This window comes from Moschus berezovskii, chromosome 19, assembly GCF_049115385.1.
Source record: "Moschus berezovskii isolate FMDL1 chromosome 19, NW_MosBer_1.0, whole genome shotgun sequence".
NCBI lineage: Eukaryota > Metazoa > Chordata > Mammalia > Artiodactyla > Moschidae > Moschus > Moschus berezovskii.
This window is the reverse complement of record NC_142478.1, coordinates 3,426,835-3,452,328: the sequence shown is the minus strand read 5'-3', so window position 1 is coordinate 3,452,328 and position 25,494 is coordinate 3,426,835. Positions and strand designations below refer to the sequence as shown.

General features: G+C 39.6%; 1 protein-coding gene and 1 pseudogene across 1 annotated transcript in view; one reads left to right on the top strand and one right to left on the bottom strand.

The window, feature by feature from the left end:
• Positions 1-6,006, bottom strand: part of TLL1 (tolloid like 1) — a 337,312-nt gene extending 331,306 nt beyond the window's left edge. Inside the window, exon 1 of the mRNA XM_055405024.2 lies at positions 5,397-6,006. Within this exon, the coding sequence (XP_055260999.1) occupies positions 5,397-5,565 (169 nt within the window). The 5' untranslated portion in view covers positions 5,566-6,006. The remainder of the gene's footprint in view (positions 1-5,396) is intronic.
• Positions 6,007-6,257: 251 nt separating this feature from the next.
• On the top strand, positions 6,258-23,573 carry LOC129542862 (ferritin light chain pseudogene; annotated as a pseudogene).
• The last annotated feature ends 1,921 nt before the right edge of the window (positions 23,574-25,494 follow it).

The following is a 25,494-nucleotide window of genomic DNA, read 5'->3' as shown; positions in this document are numbered from 1 at the left end:
TAAAACAGAAGAGACTATTTAAGATAAGAAGCTCTATAAAATCCTTTTTTAACATGAGAGTTTGGCCACCTAAAGTGATGCCAAGCAATAAATACATGTTTGGATATTTAATATTATGATGGACTAAAGTAGGCATAGAGTTGAGCATCAAATTCTAAAATGCCATACTTAGGAGGCTGCCAAGGAAGCTGGAAAGTATAATACTGAGAGCCAAAAAAGTGATAAGATCTTACTGAGAAATGATAAATTTATGAATATTTCCCTTAGAATTAGTATACTAGAACACTGGTTATGAAGAAAAGCAAAAAAGAATAAACCTTTACAATGCCAAAATCCTATTTCTAATAAACAAGCCACTCTAAGGACAAATTCAACCTTGCAAGTCACTGACCTTTAATCATGCTTGGATTTTTTCAAGAAAAAGAAACCATTTACTCAGAAGATAAAAGTTAGGAAAGTCTTGTTTTCAGAGTATTCACATTTGTTTAAGAGGATAAAGAAACCCTTGCTAATTAGTCTTATTAGCCTCCACTCATCATTCAAAATTCTAATTTCTTTAGTCTCCCTCTTTAGATATTATATTTTCAATTGTCTGTGATTTCCTGACATCTCCTTAAATACAAAAAGAGAAAAGGGAGGAAGAGATGGAGGGGGAGGGGAGAGAAGAGGAAGGAAGGAAGGAAGAGGGCAGAGAGGATACAGAGCTGGTTTCTCAAGTAACTTTTTCCAGGTAATCTCTAGACAAACATGAGAGATTAATTTGCATCCCAGATTTGCCCAGGCTCTTCACAGATATTCACAGACACTCAGATTAACACCTATTGGTTCAGCACAACCATGAAACAGGACACCTTAGTCTCTGTTCTGGAATGACTTCCTGCAGTATCAGCTTTCCAGCATCCCTCAGGACCCTTCTGAACTAGAAAGCATAAGATAAATCTGATTGCAAATTCAGATGACTATGTATTGTGCTGACATCTTAATGTGCAAGATAAACATTCTTTTGAATTATCTGCATCTTTGTGTGTTTCAATAGAGAGATGAATTGTCTATTTTCTGGACTAATAGATTTGGCTATACAAATACATCTGAGGCTGTGCTACACTGACTTACCTACTTCTGTTGTTATTTAGTCCCTATGTCGAGTCCAACCCTTTTGGGACCCCATGGACTGTAGCCTCCTCTATCAATGGGATTCCCCATGCAAGAATCCCGGAGTGTGTTGCCATTTACTTCCCCTGGGGATCTTCCAGATCCAGGGATCAAACTAGTTTTTCCTGCACTGGCAGGTGGATTCTTTACCACTGAGCCACCAAGGAAGCCCCTATCTACTTTTACTTGTATCAAAAATGTATTTATAAATCAAAGCTAAATTAACAAAAGTCTTCCTTTCTGTCCTATAGTTTCATGAACTTGAAATCAGAGTTCTGAAAGGTATACAAGTATATTGCTTCACAAATATACTAAGAATGGCACAACTCTAACAAGTTATAGTGAAGAATATTTCTGCATGGATAACACTTGATCTTGTTAGAATGAGATATAGATGAGGGATGAAGATCAATATTAATAGTCTATAGATATGAGGAGGTATTGAGAACTTTCCAGATATCTAACAATGTTAATCTATTCCTGTGATAAACATTAAAAATCAGTTATGATCTCTGTCCTCATGGACTTTATATTCTCATTACATTTAGCAAAGTGAAACTATGTTCTTAGTCATTTAATTAATATCAGATAACGCAAATGCATTTCTACTAGTCTTGACTCAGATAAACCTGGACAAATTTCTGCTCTTTGCATTTCAAGGAAGTTCTCCAAAAGGCCAATTAAGAACGGAGTGTCATTGTTTAAAACAAGTGAACTTTGCAGCCAGGAGGCTTGAAACCAAGTTCTGGGTAATCTTAACAAATTGTTTGACTTCATGGAGCATCTGTTTTTCTATCTGAGTAATGGTGGCATTAACAAATTCCACCATTTGGAGTGTTGTATTGAGCTGAAATAATGTACGCAAGTGCTCTGAAACTATAAAGCTATGCTATCACTATAACATCAAACCACTATAGAGTTTCAGGAAACTTAGGACCTTTGTTTCTTTCTAAAGAGAAGGGCACTTTTTTTCAGTGGGTCATAACCTCTACTCACCTGTGGGGAAGGGCAGATCAAAGGTACCCTGGAATTTGGAGAGCATCCCCTCTTGCTTTTTGGTTATCTTTCACATATTTGTCTTCATCTTTCTTATTTTAGTGGCCTTCTTTGACTGGGATTTCAATGTACTATGAATTTTCCTCTTATACAGTACCAAAAGGCGGCACTAAGATTTTGCTACACTTAAGCCAAGATAGTAAATTAATGTCTTTCACTTCACCAAGTTAGAAAAGCAGGGATAATCATTTAAAAGTGATCTCAGATTATGGCTGTGCTTCTCAGTCTTCCACTTGGACCATTCTTATTTCTCTTTTACTGTGCACATGTACAGGTTTAGCTCTTGTACACAAAAATAGGGAAGAAATAAAGTTAGAGTCATAATCCATTCAAATTTGGTTTTATTGTTGTTTTATCTTCAACAGCTCTGTTCAAAAACAAACCATTAGTAAAGGAACAATGGATTGGTTCAAACTGGGAAAGGAGTATGTCAAGTCTATATATTGTGACCCTGCTTATTTAACTTATATGCAGAGTACATCATGCAAAATGACAGGCTGGATGACTCACAAACTGGAATTAAGATCGCCAGGAGAAAAATCAACAACCTCAGATATGCAGATGACACCACTCTAAAGGAAGAAAGTGAAAAGGAACTAAAGAGCCTCTTGCTGAGGGTGAAAGAAAAGAGTGAAAAAGCTGGCCTAAAACTCAATCAATATTCAAAGATCTAAGATCATGGCAACCTGTCTTATCACTCCATGGCTAATAGATGGTGAAAAAGTGGAAGCAGTGACAGATTTTATTTTCTTGGGCTCCAAAATCACTGCAAACAGTGACTGCAGGCATGAAATTAAAAATACTTGCTCCTGGAAAGGAAAGCTATGACAAACCTGGAGAGCGTATTAAAAAGCAGAGACATCATTTTGTTGAAAAAGGTCTGTAGAGGCTAAGCTATAGTTTTTCCAGTAGTCATGTACAAATGTGAGAGTTGGACCATAGAGAAGGCTGAGCGAAGAAGAATTGATGCTTTCGAGTTGTGGTGCTGGAGAAGACTCTTGAGTCCCTTGGACTCCAAGGAGCTCAAACCAGTCAGTCTCAACCCTGAATATTCATTGGAAGGAGTGATGCTGAATCTGACACTCCAATACTTTGGCCACCTGATGCAAAGAGCCCAACTCATTTGAAAAGACCCTGATGCTGGGAAGGATTGAAGGCAGGAGGAGAAGGGGGCAACAGAGGATGAGATGACTGGATGGCATTATCGACTCGGTAGACATGAGTTTGAGCAAACTCCAGAAGATAGTGAAGAACAGGGAAGTCTGGTGTGCTGCAGTCCAAGGGGTCGCAAAGAGCTAGACACTACTTAGCAACTGAACAGCAACAGCAAAGGAAAAATAAAAGTAAATACTCTTAAAGTTTTCTTTTTTTTCTTCTTGACTTAATGTTTATGTGCTGAGGAAAATGGACATTTATGCTTGAGATGTGTTTCAATACACTTAGTACAAGTAAATTGTAAAACTTCAAACACTCTTTAGACAAAAATAACAGTTTCACAGACTCTTCTGAGCAATTCCTAAAGTTAGGTCTGAAACAATGGAACTTCTGAAAATGAATTAGCTAACTTTTGACATGTCTTATATTCAAATTTTGGAGAAGGAAATGGCAACCCACTCCAATGTTCTTGCCTGGAGGATCCCAGGGACAGAGGAGACTGGAGGGCTGCTGTCTATAGGGTCATACAGAGTTGGACATGACTGAAGCAACTTAGCAGCAGCAGCATATTCATATTTTAAGTTAATGATTTTTAAAAGCATAAGCTTTTACTTTAACATGTATAGAAAACTACATTTATTTTCCTGAAATCAGACCAATCATAAGCCCTGACTTTCTTATACTGGTAGTTGGCTGAATCTTTCACACAGCAGAGCATCAGTGAATAGATGTTTCCTTGACAAGTTTGAGAAATAATATACTTCATTTTTACCTTACCTAAAACAAGGAAATTTTCAATTTTCACCCAGTCGCAAACATTATTCAAAACAAATTTCTCAATAAAAAGTAGGTTTAGGGAGATGTATAGTACTGAGTTCTGGCAGCCCAGCCTCTAGCAATCCACCACAGCCGAAAGGTGTCTTGGTCCTCTAAACCATCAAGGAAGGCCCAGGAAACTTCTGGTGGGATATGCTGAGGGTTAAAGGTGATGAGGAAACATAAGCAAAATTGAATTAAATCAGAACTCGGAATTCCAGACTGACATGTTTCTGCTAAGCTACTTCAAGTTTTGAAGAAGTACGTGAAGAGTGAACTGAGAAAGATCTGATAACCTGAACACATGTACTGCTTGTCATTAACATACTCTCCTTGTTAGAACAATGTGTCATCAAAGGTGCAAAATAACAAGAGAATTTCCAGCATTTTCCTTCATTTGCGTACATCTTTCTTAACTTCAGCCTCAAGAGAGGTCAAAAGAGGTGTGGAGTCACATGCAGACCACCCGCACAGACTCTACTTTTGGGATTTTGCCTCCCCCTTCCTCTTGAGATGAGGAAAAACGTGCTTTCTGCTCACAGACTTTCACTGAATCGGGCCCAGCAACCTCGTGACCACTTTCCTCGCAAGAGAATGGTCGGTCCACCAACCCCGGGTCACCTCGGCCTCAACTCAGCAGATCAGGGCCCGGGAACAGGGCGTGTGTCTCAGACTTCAGGCTGCGGGAGGAGGGCCGGGCGGAGTGTCCGCGTCCCACCGCAGGACCCGGATTGAGGGAGACAGAAACAAGCTTGAATGGGACGGCAACTTGGAAGTGTTTTTAAGGTTTCCTGAAATGGGCAAGTGCGCGCTTAAATCCATCTAGCTGGGGAGCTTTCGAGGGCATCCCATGCCTGGAACGCCCACAGGACCCTGGCCGAGAGGGGGCGAAGGTGTCCCGACTCTTAGCCCGCCCGCCCGGGCACCAGGGCGGCGCCGCCCGCGGAGCGCAGGGCCGCAGGCGCCGGGCTCGGAGCCCTAGCGGCCGCGTCCGCAGCTCGTCACGCCGCGCCGGGGCGGGGGTGGGGCGGAGGAACTGCCGGAGGTTCCAAACTTGGAGACTGCGCTCCGCACCCAGTCCCGCCGGCGCAGAGCTGCGGCTGCGGGGGCCGCTCGGCCGCTCGGGGTGGGGAGCGGGTGGGAAGGAGACAGGTGAGACCCGGCGCCCTCCCAGCGCCAGCCTTGCCCCCGCCGTCCTGCCCCGAGAGGGCACTCACCGGCTTTGCACGGGTCCTTGTAGTCCAGCGCCTCCGCCTCATCTTCTCCATAGCCACCGAAAGTGTACTCATAGTCGAGGCCAGCGCAGACCCCCAGTTCCGCGCAGAGGACAGCCCCTGTGGCCGCCAGCCACGCGAGCATCCCCGGGGAAAGCCTCTCCAGCCCCATCTTCCTCTCGAGGAAGGGCACCGGTTCCTGGCCCCGCGGAAGGCTCCTCGGCGCGGCCGGCGCTCAGGTGTCCGGGGACATGGGGCGCCGCCGGGCGGAGAGAGGGCAGGGCGACCTGTCCCCCGGCGCGGCCGAGGTGGCGGGCGGGGGCAGGTAGGGAGCGGGTCCGGGCGGGCGCGCGGCCAGGCTGTCTCCCGGCGGCCGTCCTTTCTCAACGGCTCGGCTGCCCCAGGCTCAGGTTCTCGGGCTCAGATCCCGAGTGCACCCAGCACCCGGACCCGGTGCCGCTCTGGAAGGACAAGAGCAGTCTTCATATCAGCGCGTCTGAGCTGAAAGTGGGGACCGCGGACGCGGGTGGGGGGCAGACATTCCTTTGCCGCCAGACCTTAAAAGCCGCAGAAGCAGCAAAGCAAGACTGCGAGAAGAGCGAAAGTGGGAGGATTTGGGGATACTGTTTGTCTTTACCCCCCAGGCTGTCTCTTTACCCTCTTCCTAACTTGAAAAAAAAAAAAAAAATCTTCACAGCATCTAATCCAATCACTTGCATCCTGCTTACTTATTCATACAATCAGGGTCAGGATCCGGGCCACAGCCTCCTCTCCGCCTCCTTTCGGTAGCCCTGTAAGAGCAGAAAGACACGAGCGCGCCGAGAATTCCATTTGTAATTTACTAAAGATAAAAATGAATATATCATGCACTGCGTCCACGAACAGCAGTTAATAGATGATGTACGTGCCAGCCGAGAGCGCCAGACCGGGGGTGGGCCAGGGATGCTGACAACTTGGCTCAAACCTCCACTTCCTCCCCAACACAAGCAGTTTGCGTCTCCCCTTTGCCGCCTTTGCCTCGGTACAGCCCGAGGGGAGGAAAAATGGGCCTCCGCGACCGAGGTAAGGAAACTGCTTTCAAAGTCCCCCAACCAGCAAAGTTTTCCTAAGAACTGAGATCCTAAGAACTGCAGTTTAAAAAAAATCAAAAATCCAGTTACAGATTGCAGCAGCAGGAAACGCGAAGACCTAGCCAAGGGCTGCGCTGTGGCTCACGCGGGCTCAGGAAGGGAAGTTGGAAGGAACACTTGGGAAGCAAATTTTCTGTGACAGCTCTGGCGCCCATGCCCAGAGTTGCTCAGTATCCTCTGGCTTTAGTTTTACTTCGGAGGAGAGTGTGTAAAACCTGGCAGCAGGATTAGCGAGGTAAACCACATGTCAGCCTAGCAGACACAGGACAAACACAGGCTGTGGGAAATAGGGGAGAAAAAAAAATCAGAGGAAATCTCTGCAAAGCGCCTGTTGTGAGCAATCCCTACATCTGTAAGTAGTTTCCAAAATAGGTGAGAGGACTTCTCCCCCAAATTTCCAAAGGACTCATGATTGGGAGCCTTCCCCTTTCCAACTAAATCTTGAACTATTACTTTCGCAGGGATTTGTAAAAATATCTTCTGTTGCGTTTATATATTGAAATTTAAATATCCCCCCTTTTCTGAGTTACCATCAACATACATGCTCCTCTAGAGGAAAATATGAAGGTAACCACACCATGTGCGCGCGCGCGCACACACACACACACACTTTTGACAGGTAGACCCAGTCTTTGGTTAGGAGATTGGACTCTGCTTTATGCTTATTAAAGAAAAATTAGAGGCTAAACTTGGAAGAGCTGTCAGTTACTTCTAACTTAGAGTAAAAATGATGGGAGGATTGGGTAGAACTGAATGAGTTCTGGCAAAACTGGGGTTTTCTCAAAAGCCGCTACAGGAACCTCTCCTCCATAGATCTCAATCTTCTCACCCCAGGTCATAGAACAGAGAACAGTTCTGGAAAGAACATATTCGATAAGCAAGTGGAAGAATTTGGTTTAGAAATCTCTTGCTGAGTCATTCTCAACTTCTTTTACATCAAAAAATGTTTGCATAATTAATAGTGGTATTCCTCTAGTGCAAGGCTAAACAAGAATGTATTTTGCTTAGCCTATTTGAAAGCCCAGGAAATACAGCTTTCCTTTAGAGGATCCTCTTGAACTGCTGACTCCCTACTCCCTACTGCCAGACCTTTAAAATGTCCCTTGTTAATCTAAATGACTTACAAACATCTCCTTGGACTATTTTGTCATATGTGAATCTGCAAAATTTCTACCTGGAGTTTGACTAAATATCACTTACTTTGCAGTAATAATTGTTTCATTCATTTGTCCTGAATAAAATATTACCAGATACGGACATATGCCTATTATGTTTTCCTTACAAAATTTATCATTGCTCAGTTTTAAATTTTATAAATTTTTAATCTGGAGTTAGAATGAATGACATAGTAGAAGCTCAAATCAAAATATAGATGTGTTTCTTTATAGCTTGCAGAGAAGTCTTACTTACATGACTAGACCTCAAACCTCTGATTTATTTTAAAATATGTATTAAATCTAATTGTTTTTCATAATAAAATACCTACTTTTAAGTTATTTCTACAGTTACTATGATTGTAAACAAAAATGGATTTTGCCTTGCCCCTGAAAAATATAGACTGGTAAGAATTTCTAAGAAAACATAAAAAAAATAAGAATATGCATGTGAGAAAGCAGTTGAGTGTTCTGTCCGAGTACTAGCCATATATGAATCCAGTCTCCTGGGAAGATAAAAGAGGAGACTGATCCTTTAGTAAGACATCCTAAAGAAACCTTGGTTTCTGGTTGGCAGCTGCCTCTGACCACCCTTGCCACTTGCAGCAGAATCCCATTGACCCCAGCAATCCTAGGGAGGAAGCCACCCAAAATAGCTGAAGTAAGAGGTATTCTCTATGACGCTTGTCTATCTGGTTTGATATCACAGTAGTTTAACTTGTCTTGTAGACAACATCAGTTAGAAATGTCTATTTTCTCATCATGTCAATTTATTATTAGCTAGTTGTGATTGTTGTTTGCTATGAAACCAAGTAATATATGAATATTTTCCCTTCATGTTCCTTATAAAAAAGATAACTCAGACATATATGGAATAAAGTGTATCTCCCTCTCTCCCTTGGTTTCACCCCTGGGAACTGTGTCAACCTTCTAAATAAATAGTGTGCATGTATTTTGGCTCCATGAAATTGGGAGACACTGTTTTTTATGGCTTTTAGCTACTCCAGACATTTTAACTCTCCCTTTCACCCGATTCTTATGGGACCCTCTCCAGCACATGTAAGACTTATTTTACCTTCTTTCTTCTAAGGTTCTCTCTCTCATCCTTGAGCAATTCTTTGAAGCATCTCTAATTTTTATTTCAGAGTCCAAAATGTGACTGATGCTATGTGAGATCATTTTGGGTGATAAACTTATAATATTTTTAAGAGTTACACATGTGTGTATAATAGAAAAAAATACCAACAAATTTGCAGGGGCATATGTGTGTCTTATAGGCTTCCCCAATGGCTCAGCAGTAAAGAATCCACCTGCAATGCAGCGGATGTAGTGTTCGATTCCTGGGTGGGGAAGATACCCTGTAGGAGGAAATGGCAACCTGCTCCTGTACTGCTGCTGAGAAAATTCCATGGACAGAGGAGCCTGTTGGGCCACAGTCTATAGGGTCGCAAAGAGCACACACCCATGTTGCTTAGATTTTAAAAGTTAGCTGCTTTATGAAATAAAGTGAATGATATAGGCAGCCCATGAAAGTTAGCTGATTTAATTCAGTTCCTATGTCTGCCAGCTGGATGCTGTTTGTGGATAGGGGTACACAGGAGCTAAATTCATTGCACTTGAACTGCAGTTTATTCCTTCTCTTACCTGCCTATCATGTGTGTGTGTTAAGAGGTTTCAGTCATGTCCAACTCTGTGTGATGCAATGGACTGTAGCCTGCCAGGGTTCTCTGTCCATGGGATTCTCCAGGAAAGAATACTGGAATGGGTTGCCATGCCCTCCTCCAGGGGATCTTCTTGACCCAGGGACTGAACTAGTGTCCCGTACATCTCCTGCACTGGCAGGTGGGTTCTTTACCACCGGAGCCCCCAGGAAGCCCTGCTTATGGCTTATTCTCATTTCTGGTAACACATTGCAAGAAGATTATATTTGGCCACAGCAGTGGCATATATTTACTGTCAGCACTTTTGGTTTGTTCTCATATTTAAGCATTATTTGCTGTAGAAATCTCAAGAAGAGCCACTAACTTGTATGTTCAGAAACCATGTATTATCACCTAATGACATCTAGAAATTATTGTATTCTTTATTCAGGCATCCACTTTGCCAAAAGGAAATGGAATGGAATGGAATAAAAGGGGTCAGCTCATTTCCTACCTGGTGAGACTGATCCGTTTGTCAACCATGCATATTCAGTTGGGTAAAACCTATGCCTGTACTGCATCTCCACTGTTGTCCCCTGAACACCTCACTGGGGAGGTACAAGAGTGTCACTTGGAATTAGTTTTGCAATCTAAATTCCAGTTTTCTTCTTAATAGCTTGGTAACCTTGGACCCACATTTTTAATCTCGTGAGCCTTCAGTTTCCTCATCCGTAAAATGGATAAATCTTATTATTTCATAATATTTCACAGAGTTGTTATAAGGGTTATTGGTTCATATATGTGCTGTGCTAACTAACTACTATAGAGTGCACATTTGGTGTATCTTTGCTATAGTCATTGTAAATAAGTTGTAGAAAAGTCAAACTATTTCCAGCTCTTCTAAACATATTATTTGTAAAGACAAAGTGACCCATTCACTTTATGTTGGAGAGAAGCAGTAGACTAGCTGATTAAAAACATAGACTTCATTAGCAGAAGTTCGAAGTCTGACTTTGCCACTGAGGAGCTGTTTGGCCTTGGGCAAGTTCCTTCTCTAGTTTCACTCTCCTGATTTTTGAAACAAGAATGAGATACCCAAAAGTGTTTAACTAAAGAATTGAAAGAGACACATGTACTCCAATGTTCATTGCAGCACTGTTTATAATAGCCAGGACATGGAAGCAACCTAGATGTCCATCTGCAGACGAATGGATTTTGGTACATATACACAATGGAGCATTATTCAGCCATTAAAAAGAATACATTTGAATCAGTTCTATTGAGGTGGATGAAACTGGAGCCTATTATACAGAGTGAAGTAAGCCAGAAAGAAAAACACCAATACAGTATACTAACGCATATATATGGAATTTAGAAAGATGCAAATGATAACCCTGTATACGAGACAGCAAAAGAGACACAGATGTATAGAACAGTCTTTGGGACTCTATGGGAGAGGGTGAGGGTGGGATGATTTGGGAGAATGGCATTGAAACACGTATGTTATCATATGTGAAACGAATCACTAGTTCAGGGTCAATGTATGTTATAGGATGCTTGGGGCTGGCATGCGGGGATGACCCAGAGGGAGGATAAAGGGAGGTGGGAGGGGGGTTCAGGAGGGTGAACTTATGTAAACCCGGGGCGAATTCATGTCAATGTATGGCAAAACCAACCAATATAATATTGTAAAATAAAAAAAAATAAATAAAATTTAAAAAAAAGAATTAAGGAAGATTATACGTATAATGTACTTTCTAGTAGGGATAAATACATTATAAAGAGTGATTATTACTATTAGTTGGCCCTTTAACATTCAGAAAACAAAGATCATGGCATCTGGTCCCATCACTTCATGGGAAATAGATGGAAAAACAGTGGAAACAGTGTCAGACTTTATTTTTGGGGGCTCCAAAATCCAAATGCTGATTGCAGCCATGAAATTAAAAGACGATTACTCCTTGGAAGGAAAGTTATGACCAACCTTGATAGTATATTAAAAAGCAGAGACATTACTTTGCCAACCAAGGTCCGTCTAGTCAAGGCTATGGTTTTTGCCATGGTCATGTATGGATGTGAGAGTTGGACTGTGAAGAAAGCTGATTGCCAAAGAATTGATGCTTTTGAGCTGTGGTGTTGGAGAAGACTCTTGAGAGTCCCTTATACTGCAAGGAGATCCAACCAGTCCATTCTAAAGGAGATCAATCCTGGGTGTTCTTTGGAAGGACTGATGCTAAAGCTGAAACTGCAATACTTTGGCCACCTCATGCGACGAGTTGACTCACTGGAAAAGACTCTGATGCTGGGAAAGGTTGGGGACGGGAGGAGAAGGGGACGACAGAGAATGAGATGGCTGGATGGCATCCCCGACTCTGTGGACATGAGTTTGAGTGAACTCCGGGAGTTGGTGATGGACAGGGAGGCCTGGCGTGCTGTGATTCATGGGGTCGTGGAGAGTCAGACATGCCTGAGCGACTGAACTGAACTGAACTGAACTTCCTAATGATTTATGGGGAAGAAGATCATTTCCACTGTCAGACAAGAAATTCAGTATATACACAAACCTGGTTACAAATTAAATAAACTAGGACAGTTTTATTTGAACAATTCCAATGATATAAAACTTATCAAGTTGAAATAAAAATTTAGGTGATGTTGCTGGTGTTGCTTATAAGTCCCCCAGTTAATATATTTACTTCTGTGACTGAATGTTTTTCATCTAGCCATTTTCTGTCCCCTTGATTTAGCATACGTGCTAATGGTCTAATATGCATATAGCATATAGTCTAATATGCTTGTATCTTCATATTGTGAGCATTATTTGAAGTACAAATAAAATCTGTACATTTCATCCTACTTTTCTCATGAAGATTATAAACCACACACTAAAGTTTTCCATAAAACGTACGATATATTGTCAACTCAGTGAGAATAACTTAAAAATAATGAAGTAGTACCAGCCTTTTGTGAGAAAGAAACTGTAAGGCATATTATCTGGATCAATCACTTGCAAACTTTTTTCTGATCCTCTGCTCCTTTGAAGATAGGGAATAATAGTTAGAATGTCTGAGTGAATATATTACTGTCACCTTATAACCCCTTGTGGCTCAGCTGGTAAAGAATCCACCTGCAATGCTGGAGACCTGGGTTCAATCCCTCGGTTGGGAAGATCCCCTGGAGAAGGGAAAGGCTACCCATTCCAGTATTCTGACATGGAGAATTCCATTGTCCATGGGGTCGCAAGAGTTGGACACGACTGAGTGACTTTCACATAACTTCTGACCCTCCAGTGAGTGCTTTAACTGGCAGTTCTTTGGGGGCCTGCAGTTCTGCTGATCCAGTGGACTAGTGCTGGGCAGTGGAGAATGGCATGTGTGACAGAAGCCAAGAGCCAAGAGCCTCTAGCCCCAGTGGGAGCCCATTACTCCTTTGGCCTCTGGTGAAACCTCACTTTGCAATGTTCCTTCATGACTCCCTAGATTATATCCTAGACGAAAGTGCCTACTCTACCTGCATCCAAGTCAGTGTTTCTCATCGAGGACACATCTTCTCTAGGCATGAATCCCATAAAGCATATGTTGTGCATGTATATATGTACTAGTGCAAAATAAATTTTTAGCTGAGAAAGAGATTTGAGTCTATCCAATTAATATAGCAATCCAAGTGATATAGGTCATCACTGGAAATATTTAACACGGAAATAAATGTGAAAATTAATTAAAAATCTATACATTTAATATAAAAACAAAATTTAGGATTAGAAAGTGTCATTGAATCCTTGTTCTACTTGTTAAATATCTTCAGACACAATCTTTCATAGCTTGAATTTTCTCACCTTTAAAATGAAGTGATTGCCTCATGATGTTATCTTGTGATGCAGACACATCCTGTATAATCACTTAGGCATGGAGCATGGTATTTGACAGGACATCCATGGCTACTCCAAGAACAGAGTAGTCACTTGTGTCCTCACCTTCCCCCACCCACAAATAACAAATATCTGTGCGATCACAGTCAAATCAGAGACCCTGAAAAGAAACTTGCAATAAGTATTTACAAAATGGTTGGGAAATACAAGATATTCCTACAGAGGTAAAAAGAGAATCCAAAGGGAGTCTGGAAAGGAAGAATGCATATATTCATAACAGCACTCAGGGACTTTAGGCTTTATCTCTCCTTTCATCTCTATCTGTAAGCAACTAAATGTCCAAATAGCAGTAATATCCCACAGCTAACTTGATTAATTTACCTTCTCACAATAAATTTCTGACAGCCTAGATTTATCAAAGCAAACATCTTTGAGTAAAATTGGAAAAATCACTGCTGGGTGAGTTGGTTGGTATATATTAAGAGTTGTTTGACATCAGTTTTTACGACGCATTGTAAAATCACCAAGTTATTTTATAACTTAACTCTATTCACAACTTGCAGCTGCACTTGAACACTGGTTTTTCCCGTGAATATTTCTAAACTCTCCATCATGCTCTGGGTCTGATTTTGAGGCCAGGCCAGATTTATTTTGTAAGCTGCACTGCTCAGGTGGCAATAATTAATGACCTTGGCCTTCAGCTTCAGGCATGATAACTCACTTTGGATTACTTTTCCAATGACTAAAGCAATCGTTTTGCACTGTAAAACCAACCCCCAATCAATATGAAGCATCTGAGGTGTGTTTATTTATATATTTATTGCTTTTCATCTTTGAAGCCCTTTAACAACATTAACTGATGGTCCTTAAAATAAGCGATCATGGTTTGTTTGAAGCTAGCAACACCAACTCTAAAACCCTAACATGCTAAACTGGCTACAACTCAGAGGGGACAACGTCCTTCATGTTTTTCTCTTCCTCACTTTCCAGAAAAAGGTTTTACTCAGATTTACACTATGTCTGACAACCAAAACTCAAAAGAAAAAAATCTTTTCAATAGAGCAGAGCACAGCTGGGCCAAAAATATCAAGTGTCTGCACCATGGATTCTAGTTTCTTCAGATCAGTAGAGCACTGAATTAATCACACTGCTTTTTCCAGGGTATTGAGGAGAGCTGAGTTATTGAAAATTAATCACTCAGACAAGGTTTTTTGAAAGCACCCCTTACCCTCAATTATCTAGCTGTTTCAGATGAAAATGGGTGTGGTGCTTTCATTTTTTGCTACTGGAAAAGTGCTGACATTTCTACATAATTTCCTCCTTCTCCTACTTTAGTTGGAGTGTATTTGATAGAAGGTTATACTTATTGCTTTAGAAATTACTACTACTGCTCTAAAAACACCATTGGTGACTGAGGTCACAGTTCATTTGTAAGGCTGCACTTAGTATTGAATCCTTTTAAGTACTCTGTAGTAACTAATACAGTGAATTGCTATCCATTTTCTCTTTTTCGCTTTTATTCAGAAGGACAAAGAAAGTCTCCTCATTCATATAGGTTCCAACGTCAAAATAAAAGTAATTAACATGCTTTAATAATTTCAAAACAAATAAGTATAAAATGCTTTAATAATTTTAAAATAACAACAGATTTAAACATTTCTTGAAACAGTAAAAATGAGCTGTTCTCCTTTATTTTCTTAATATCTGATAACAATTGCTATGAAAAATGGAAATTGCCATGTGTTTGACTTTAAAATCAGTGTAAAGGTTATGACTTTCTCTGTTGAAATCATCAGGCCACATGCAGAGAACCTGAACTGTTTGCTGTTAATTACTAGTAAAACCAGAAAACAATTATAAGAGCAATTAATTCAATATGTAGTAAGATCTTTTATTAGCCATTTTATTCTAATAACCCAGTATATAAATGCCTCAGTTCACAGGACATGCTCTCAAAGAATAAATAAAATGATCATAAAACAATAGCTCTTTGTATTTTTCTTTCAGTTAATGATCTTTATTATACAAAAACAATGTCAGAGCAGACCAGTTACTAAATTGTGTTCTTCTTACCCACAAAAATTACTTGCCCCTAGCTAAATCTACATTTACTGTTTTGACCTGTTATTTGAGTTACTTTTAATAAATACTGTCCTAAAATAATAAACATTAAAGTGCATAATGTGATGATAAGGTTTCATTTAACTCAAAAGAACTAATCTTATTGCAAAATTAGTTGTTTTTTTCACGTCAAGTTAGTACTATAGGCTGAAGTAATGAGTTTTCTGATCTGAAAGATTTTCTGTAGCTTTTGAATTTTTAATTTTTTAAATTGCTAATTTTGAATTTCAAACATGAAATCTACTTTTCTCCAGTTGTCATGATGTGTTTTCAGTAAGATCGGTCCTTCAACCTTGTCACTCATTTCTGTGTGCATTGTTTAAATGATTTCTCCATTTGAAAGTTTTCCTGAGGATTTATAATTGATATTTTTGTACCACAATTGTGAGATATTTTTGTATATATTTTAAGCATTTTTTACAGATTAGTGTTCTAATTAATATAATGGGCAAAAAATCAAAACCATAAGCTCTGCATCAGAATTTGAATATTGAAAATACTATATATGATGAAATTTGAAAATTAAGATCACAAGAGGAACTCTGTTGTGTAAAGGATATGATGATATTACATCCTTTCCTAGCAACATGACTAAAACTCTTAAAGAATTACTGAGCTTGTAAGAGTCGAATTTATAACATTGATTATGATGTTAATTAAATATGTCTGGCACCTTATAAAAGAAAGAAAATACAATAATAATCTAAGTCATCAGATAGCCTTAACTATATTATTGCTCTGAAGAATGTTATACCAGTTCTTCAGATCTTGTTTTTCTGCCAAGTGTTCAAATGCCACATAGCATTGAAATTCTTAGTTTCAAAGACAGAAACAGTACAGGAGTTAGGCACTAATTGCCTTAATGTATTTTAGTATATGGTGTTCTAACTGACATGCTGTGTGAAGCATTACCCAGATTGTACAAAGAGGAGGCCTTATGCAACCTCAACTGGGGGTAGCTGGTCAGTTAATTTGACATCTGGCAAACTCTAGTGAGAACCAAAAGCTGTTAGCCAGCATAAATTTTCTTGTCCAATTGCAGTCCCTATAGAAACTACAAAAAAAAGACAGAAAAGAACATCAGCAAGAATAGAATATTATTTTCTGTTTTTCAGATCACAGCATAAATTCAAGCTTGAGAGGGTGAAAATATTAAATATATATATATATATATCTTTAGAAAAATGACCTCAAATTTTTTAGAAGTTTCATTGCAGTCAAATACTACTCTAAAGAAAATTAAAATGAATACAAATAACAGGAAAAGTATGAAAAGCTTAATGATAACATAAGTTAAGTATCAAAGAAAAAAGGAAAATAAAATGACTTTTCTATATATTACAAATAAAACTAGACAGTTATTTGACATTTGTTTTCAACAACTATTTTTATAAAATATATGCTCAAAGTTTGGAATGATACAATTTTACTATATTTTTAATTAATCATATAAAGCATAGTGTTAGTCCCTGAAATTAAGATATTAAATAATTAAGTATATTTCAATGCCAATTGTAAATGTATAAATAAATACATAGGGTATGAATGAGAATATCATGGCCTTAACTCTCAAAGCACATAGCACATCACTTGATATTCTGATAAATTTAGTTGTAACATCTATAACTTTTATAAAGATGTATAGTTGATTAAGATCAATATATGTTAACAGGATAACATACGCATAGAAGGATGAGTGATATATGGTCACACTCTAAATGAGTGGATGTCTCATTTAGTAGAGTGGATGTCAGGAATAATGATCAAATGTGATAAATACCTTGTATGGTGAACAAATGAAAGCTTATAGATGTTTCATTAAAAGTGATCATTTTGCTTTTGCGCAGCAAAGGAAGCTATAAATAAGGTGAAAAGACAACCTTCAGAATGGGAGAAAATAATACCAAATGAAACAATTGACAAAGGATTAATTTCCAAAACATATTAGCAGCTCATATAACTCAATACCAGAAAAATGAACAATCCAATCCAAAAGCAGGCAAAATAACTAAATAGGCATTTCTCCAAAGAAGACATACAGATTGCTCAACACACGGAGAAATGTTCAACATCACTTATTATTAGTTAGTTAGTTAAGTCGCTCAGTCGTATCTGACTCTTTGTGACCACGTGGACTGTAGCCCCCCAGGCTCCTCCGTCCATGGGATTCTCCAAGCAAGAATACTGGAGTGGGTTGCCATTTCCTTCTCCAGGGGATCTTCCCAACCCAGGGATCAAACCGAGGTCTCCCGCATTACAGGCAGACGCTTTAACCTCTGAGCCACCAGGGAAGCCCCTCACTTATTATTAAAGAAGTGCAAATCAAAACTACAATGAGATATAACCTCACACCAGTCAGAATGACCAGCATCCAAAAATCCACAGATAACTATTGCTAGAGAGGATGTGGAGAAAAGGCAACCCTCTTGCACTGCTGGTGGGAATGTAAATTGATACGGTCACTATGGAAGACAGTATGGAGTTTCCTTACAAAATTAGGAATAAAACCACCATCAGTTCAGTTCAGTTCAGTTCAGTTGCTCAGTCGTGTCTGACTCTCTGTGACCCCATGAATCACACAGCACGCCAGGCCTGCCTGTCCATCACCAACTCCCAGAGTTCACTCAAACTCATGTCCATCGAGTCGGTGATGCCATTCAGCCATCTCATTCTCTGTCATCGACTTCTCCTCCTGCCCCCAATCCCTCCTGGCATCAGAGTCTTTTCCAGTGAGTCAACTCTTCCCATGAGGTGCCCAAAGTATTGGAGTTTCAGCTTTAGCATCAATCCTTCCAATGAAAACCCAGGACTGATCTCCTTTAGAATGGACTGGTTGGATCTCCCTGCAGTCCAAGGGACTCTCAAGAGTCTTCTCCAATCACTAGGCACATCCACAACTGGGTATTGTTTTTGCTTTGGCTCCATCCCTTCATTCTTTCTGGATTTATTTCTCCATTGATCTCCAATAGCATATTGGGCACCTACCGACCTGGGGTGTTCCTCATTCAATATCCTATCATTTTGCCTTTTCATACTGTTTATGGTGTTCTCAAGGCAAGAATACTGAAGTGGTTTGCCATTCCCTTCTCATGGACCACATTCTGTCAGACCTCTCCACCATAAGACCCAGCAATACCACTTCTAGGCATTTAACCCAAGGAAACCCAAACTGAAAAAGACACGTGTACCCTGATGTTCATTGTAGCACTGTTTACAATATCTGAGATGTGGAAACAACCTAGATATCCATCAACAGATGAATGGATATAGAAGCTGTGGTACATATATGCAATAGAATACTCATTTCAGTACAGTTCAGTCGCTCAGTCATGTCTGACTCTTTGCAACCCCATGAACTGCAGCATGCCAGGCCTCCCTGTCCATCACCAACTCCTGGAGTCCACCAATACTCATGTCCATTGAGTCAGTGATGCCATCCAACCATCTCATCCTCTGTCGTCCTCTTCTCCTCCTGCCCTCAATCTTTCCCAGGATCAGGGTCTTTTCCAATGAGTCAGCTCTTCTCATCAGGTGGCCAATATATTGGAGTTTCAGCTTCAACATCAGTCCTTCCAATGAACACCTAGGACTGAACTCCTTCAGGATGGACTGGTTGGATCTCCTTGCAGTCCCAGGGACTCTCAAGAGTCTTCTCCAGCACCACAGTTCAAAATGGAGAATGCCATTGAAACATGTATGTTATCATATGTGAAACGAATTGCCAGTACAGGTTCAATGCATGATACAGGATGCTCGGGGCTGGTGTACTGGGATGAACCAAAGGGATGGGATGGGGAGGGAGGTGTGAGGGGGGTTCAAGATGGGGAACACATGTACCCCTGGGGCAGATTCATGTGAATGTATGGCAAAACCAATACAATAAAGTAATTAGCCTCCAATTAAAGTAAATAAATTTTAAAAAAAGAAAAAAGAAAAAAAAAGGCATCAATTCTTCGGCGATCAGCTTTCTTCACAGTCCAACTCGCACATCCATACATGACCACTGGAAAAACCATACCCTTGACTAGACAGACCTTTGTTGGCAAAGTAATGTCTCTGCTTTTTAATATGCTGTCTAGGTTGGTCATAACTCTCCTTCCAAGTAGTAAGCGTCTTTTAATTTCATGGCTGCAATCACCATCTACTCAACCATAAAAAGGAACACGTTTTAGTCAGTTCTAATGAGGTGGATGGCCTAAAGCCTAATATAAAAAGTGAAGTAAGTCAGAAAGAGAAAAACAAATATCATTTACTAATGCATATATATGGGATCTAGAAAGATGACACTGATGAACCTATTCACAGGGCAACAATGAAGATGCAGACGTAGAGAACAGACTTATGGATGAGGGCAGGGGACAGGAAGGAGAGGATGAGAATGGAGAGAGTAGCATGGAAGCATATCCACTAACATGTGTAAAATAGTTAGCTAGTGGAAATTTTCTGTATGACTCAGTGAACTCAAAGTGGGGCTCTGCAATAACCCAGAGGAATGAGAAAGAGGGGAGGTGGAAGGGAGTTTCAAGAGGGAGCAGACATATGTACACCTATGGTTAATTCTTGCTTATGTATAACAGAAATTAAACCAATATTGTGAATCAATCATCAATCAATTAAAAATAAATAAATTTCATTATTAAAGAAAAAGTGATTGCTTTCACTTTAGGGAATGAACGGACAGTGTCCATGGGGGTGTTTGACCTTAATAGAGAATATTAGGGAGAATGAAGGAGGAAAAAGCAAGCATCTCTCTGCTTTCTTTGGTGCTAGATCCTGTTTATCTTACTTGGCCTTATTTATAAAAATATTCTCTTCGCATCTTACGTTGGGTAATAACCTTCTATTTTTTTCTTATATTTCACATGTGTTATAACTTGCTATATTTTAACCTTTCTGTTATTAATAACAGTGAACATATTAATGCATTGTTTACATCAGGGTATTTGGTGTAAACAAAACACATTTCAAATGGGTTTTACACTTAACATTTGTATATAGTTTTCAATGTTTTGGGACTATAGTTGCTTTGGAAATTATAAAATTTATCCTCATTTTGAAAAACTGGAGTGCTCTGTGCCTCCTCAGTGCTCTAACATTTGAAAATGTTTCAAGAAATGCAAATTACATCAAAAATCCTTCAAAAAAAAAAAAAAGAGCAGGATTCTGTGATCAAATAAATATTTTCTTGGTATATATTTTACATTTTCATATTTTATCTATTGTATAAAATTTGTATCCTGTAGACTAAATAAGTATATTTAATTGGACCCAAACTTTTTTGGACAGTCTCTTAAGACTTAGAGTTATTCATTCTTTCACATGTAAGTTTTCTGAGATTTGAGTATAAGAATGATTCTCATTATGTCCCAAAAAGTCCATTGGATAAACTCTACGCAGAAAATAATGATGTATTTTATTTTTAAAACATTTAAAACGCCTTTTAGTTTCTTTCCAGCTTTATTGAGTCATAATTGACATGCAGCACTGTGTAAGTTTGAAGTGTGCCGCACACTGATTTGACTTACATATCATGAAATGATGACCACAGTAAGTTTAGGGAACAGTGATCACTCACACAGATATAAACTTAAAGAGATAGAAAAGAATATTTCTCCCTAGTGATGAGAACTCTTCGGATTTATTCTCTTAGCAACTTTAATATATAACATAAAGCAGTGTTAATTATATTAATCATGTTGTAGGTTATATCACTAATGTTTACTTATCTTACAACTATAAGTTTGTACCTTTGGATTACCTTTATCCAATTTACCCTACCCCACAACTGGCTGTGGTAGCCACAAATCTGATCTCTTTTTCTATAGGTTTGTTTATTTGTTATTGTGGTATAATTGACCTGTAACACTCTGTTAGTTCCTGTTACACAATACAGTGATTTGATATTTCTAGACATTTCAAAATGATTGTCATGATAAATCTAGTTACCATCTGTTATTATGCAAAAATATTGGATAATTGACTATAAAATATTTTCTCATTTAATCAATTGAGCACAAAATTGATTATATTTGGCCATATTGTGTGTTTGCTATGATTATTTTTTCTCTTCCTTTCTTTTAGGAAATAGCTGTTTAATTATGTTAGTCTGCTGCTGCTAAGTCACTTCAGTCGTGTCTGACTCTGTGAGACCGCATAGACGGCAGCCCACCAGGCTCCCCCATCCCTGGGATTCTCCAGGCAAGAACACTGGAGTGGGTTGCCATTTCCTTCTCCAATGCATGAAAGTGAAAAGTGAAAGTGAAGTCACTTAGTCGTATCCTACTCTTAGCGACCCCATGGATTGCAGCCTACCAGGCTCCTCCATCCATGGGATTTTCCAGGCAAGAGTACTGGAGTGAGGTGTCATTGCCTTCTCTGTATGTTAGTCTAATTCTAAATCTATTCTTATGAATCTAGCTTCCTAAAATTCTTATAAATTGGTTTACAAGTTAAAGAACATCATAAGAAAAAATAGGGGGTTTACATGATATTTCCCCCTATCATAATTGGTAATACTGGGGTAGTTTCAAATTTTGTGATTGGTAACTTAGAAAATGTAATTTTGAGAATGTAATTTCAATTAATTAATCAATGTATTGATAATTTAAACAAATGTATGGAATGAGGTGACATAGTCAGAAAATTTATTTTAATTTTTAAGACATCAGTTCTTAGAATCTTTTAATGAAGCTTTGTTGGCATGGATTGTCAAATCATAGCAATTGAAATGATCATAGGTCATGTACAACTTTTTCATTTCTAAAATAATTGAAACTTTTGTTTTCTTGGAGATATGATGAGTGGCAGGTAGACAGTAAGATTCTTTGTTGTTGTTGTGCTTAGTTGCTCAGTCATGTCCGAATGTTTCCACCCTATGGACTGTAGCCTGTCAGGATCCTCTGTCCATGGGGATTCTTCAGGCAAGAATAATGGAGTGGGTTGCCATGCCCTCCTCCAGGGAATCTTCCCAACCTAGGGATTGAACCCAGGTCTCCCGCATCGCAGGCAGATTCTTTGCCATCTGAGTCACCAGGGAAACCCAGTGAAACTCTTGGCTCTACTTATTTAATTTGGGTTTAGTCTGAATTCTCTGTTTCAGTTTCTGATTTAGGCTTTGAGTCAGATGACTGAGTCTTCAGCTCATTCTTTGAAGTGTTTGTGAGTGTCAGTGCTTTAGAAAGTACTTGAAGTTCTTTTAAGTCAGCCATTGGGAGCAGCATTGCTTAGCTATGTTTCCACAGACAAAAGGATATGGATAAAGGCAATTTCTTCCATTGGGTTGGCCAGATGATTCCTTCAGTTTTCAAGTAAAAATAAAAGACCCATTTTCATTTTCACAAAGAACTTTTGAGCAACATACTCACTGTTTTGTTACACTAACACTTTCTACCTTGTTTTTCAGAAAACTTCATAATTCCATCTTCCCCAAACTTTTAATCTTTTTGAACAAAGAAGGAACTGTTCCAGGTGCCTTTTACAGTCTTCCATGGAACTGAATTTTTTTTTTTTATTAAGAGAATTTTATAAAGATCAAAATAGGAAGTGCACTCGGTGGCCCTACGGAGCTGTCTCTTTCTTCAACAGTGCTTGGATGGAACAGATCCAGGGACACCCCTTGCTCCAGCCTCCGACCATCCTCCAACCTTTTTTCCAGTCACAACCTCCAAAGTCAGCCACTCAACTGTCCGTGATCACTGGGACCAGCCACCATTTTTTAATTCCTTATTAGTTACCAATCGTGAGCTCCCAGATTCGTCGGAATTATTCTACCGAGGTGGAGGCCACCGTCAACCGCCTGGTTAACATGCAGCTGTGGGCCTCCTACACCTACCTCTCTCTGGGCTTCTATTTCAACCGTTGACGATGTGGCCCTGGAGGATGTGGGTCACTTTTTTTGCGAATTGGCCAAGGAGAAGCACGAGGGCATGGAGGGTCTCTTGAAATTGCAAAACCAGCGTGGCGGCTGCTCCCTCTTCCTGGACGTGCAGAGGCCATTTCAAGATGAGTGGGGTAAAACCCAGGATGCTATGGAAGCCACCCTTCTCGTAGAGAAGAACCTGAATCAAGCCCTGTTGGATCTGCATGGCCTGGCTTCTGCCCGTGGAGACCCCCACATCTGTGACTTCCTGGAGAACCACTTCCTAGATGAGGAAGTGAAACTCATCAAGAAGATGGGTGACCACCTGACCAACATCCACAGGCTGGCTGGTCCCCAGGCTAGGTTGGGCGAATATCTCTTCGAAAGGTTCACCCTCAAGCACGACTAGGAGCTTCTGGAGACCAGTGACCTTTGAAGAACCCACCTAACATCAGGGCTGTCTGAAGCCCCTCTCTGCAGCCACTTGGCAGCTTTTTAACACCCTGGAGCCCTCTCTCAAGCCTTGGACCAAATGGAAACAATAAATCTTTTTGCAGCATAATGAATAAATAAATAAAATCAAAATAAATAGAAATTCAAAGGTGCAATGTCTAGTGAATACGGCAGATGAATCAGAACTTCCTGTTCAAACTATTAACAGTTGTTGCCTGGTCATCAATGAAACATGATATCTTGTATTATCCTGATGTAAGATTATGCATTTTCTGCTGACTAATTCCAGAAATTTTTTGTCAAGTATTACTTTCAGTTAGTTTAACTGGGAGCAGTACTTGTTGGAATTAATTATTTGATTTTCCAGAAGGAGCTCATAAATAGAGGAAACCCTTCCAATCCCACCATATACACATCACCTTCTTTGGATGAAAAAAAACCATGCCTTCTTTGCTTAAAAAGATTAAAAGTTTGGGGAAGATGGAATTATGAAGTTTGGTGTGGTTCATAGTGGTTCATTTCACTTGCTCCATGATCTCTAACACTCCCCATTTTTGTACAGTATCCACTTTTCATCACCTATCACAATTTGTATTAGAAGTCAAATGTTTTCATTACATTTAAGTAGAGAATTGCATGTGGAAATATAGTAAAGAAGGTTGTTTTCCTTTATATGGAACCCAAACATCAAAGCAATGAACAAAACCAAGATAGAACAAATTAGTTTCAATACTTTGGATATTTTGAGTATGTCAGTTATCTTCTGCATGGTATAACATTGATTGTTCTCAATTAAAGCCTTGATTTGATCTCTATCAACTTCAATTGCTCTACCCAAACATGGAGCATCATCCAGCGAGAAATCTCCAGCATAAAACTTCACAAATAATTGTTGGCATGCTCAGTCAGTCCCAGTGCCTTCCCCATTCACTGCATAAGTCTTTATTTTTGGGTTTCAGTTGCATTTTTACCTTCCTTGAAAACATTTGGATCACTCTCCTTATACTCTCTTGGCCATTATCTTAAACCCTCCACAGGTTGGGGCGCTCAGAAGCACTCTAAATTACTCAGAGAAATTAGTAATGCATTAATTGAATATTCAAAGAATATATATGTTAGAATTTGTTGCTGGCGGTGTTGAGTAAAACATTAATTTTTAATTTATAAACTACAGGCTAGATAGTCTGTCTATGTGAGATTTTTATCATCTACTTTGTTGGTTAGCTGAATTAAAAGGTACACTCATTTGGCAATGGCAGTTAAGTTGGAGGAAGATTTGCTTCTTTCTTGGGAAAGGAGTACGTCAAGGCTGTATATTGTCACCCTGTTTATGTAACTTAAATGCGCAGTACATCATGCAAAATGCCAGGTTAGAAGATGCACACGCTGGAATCAAGATTGCCAGGAGAAATATCAGTAACATCAGATATGTAGATGAGTCCACACTTGTGGCAGAAAGTGAAGAAGAACTGAAGAGCCTCCTGATGAAAGGAAAAGAGAAGAGTGAAAAAAGTAGGCTTAAAACTCAACACTCAGAAAACTAAGATCATGGCATCTGGTCCCATCACTTCATGCAAATAGATGGGAAAACAATGGAAACAGCAGGAGATTTTATTTTTCTGGGCTCCAAAATCACTGCAGATGGTGACTGCAGCAATGAAATTAAAAGATTCTTGCTCCTTGGAAGAAAAGCTATGACCAACCTAGATTGCTTAAAAAGCAGAGACATTACTTTGCTGACAAAGGTTCACCTAGTCAAAGTTATGGTTTTTCCATAGTCATGTATGGATGTGAGAGTTGGACTATAAATGATAACCCTGTATATGAGACAGAAAAAGAGACACAGATGTATAAAACAGTCTTTAGGACTCTGTGGG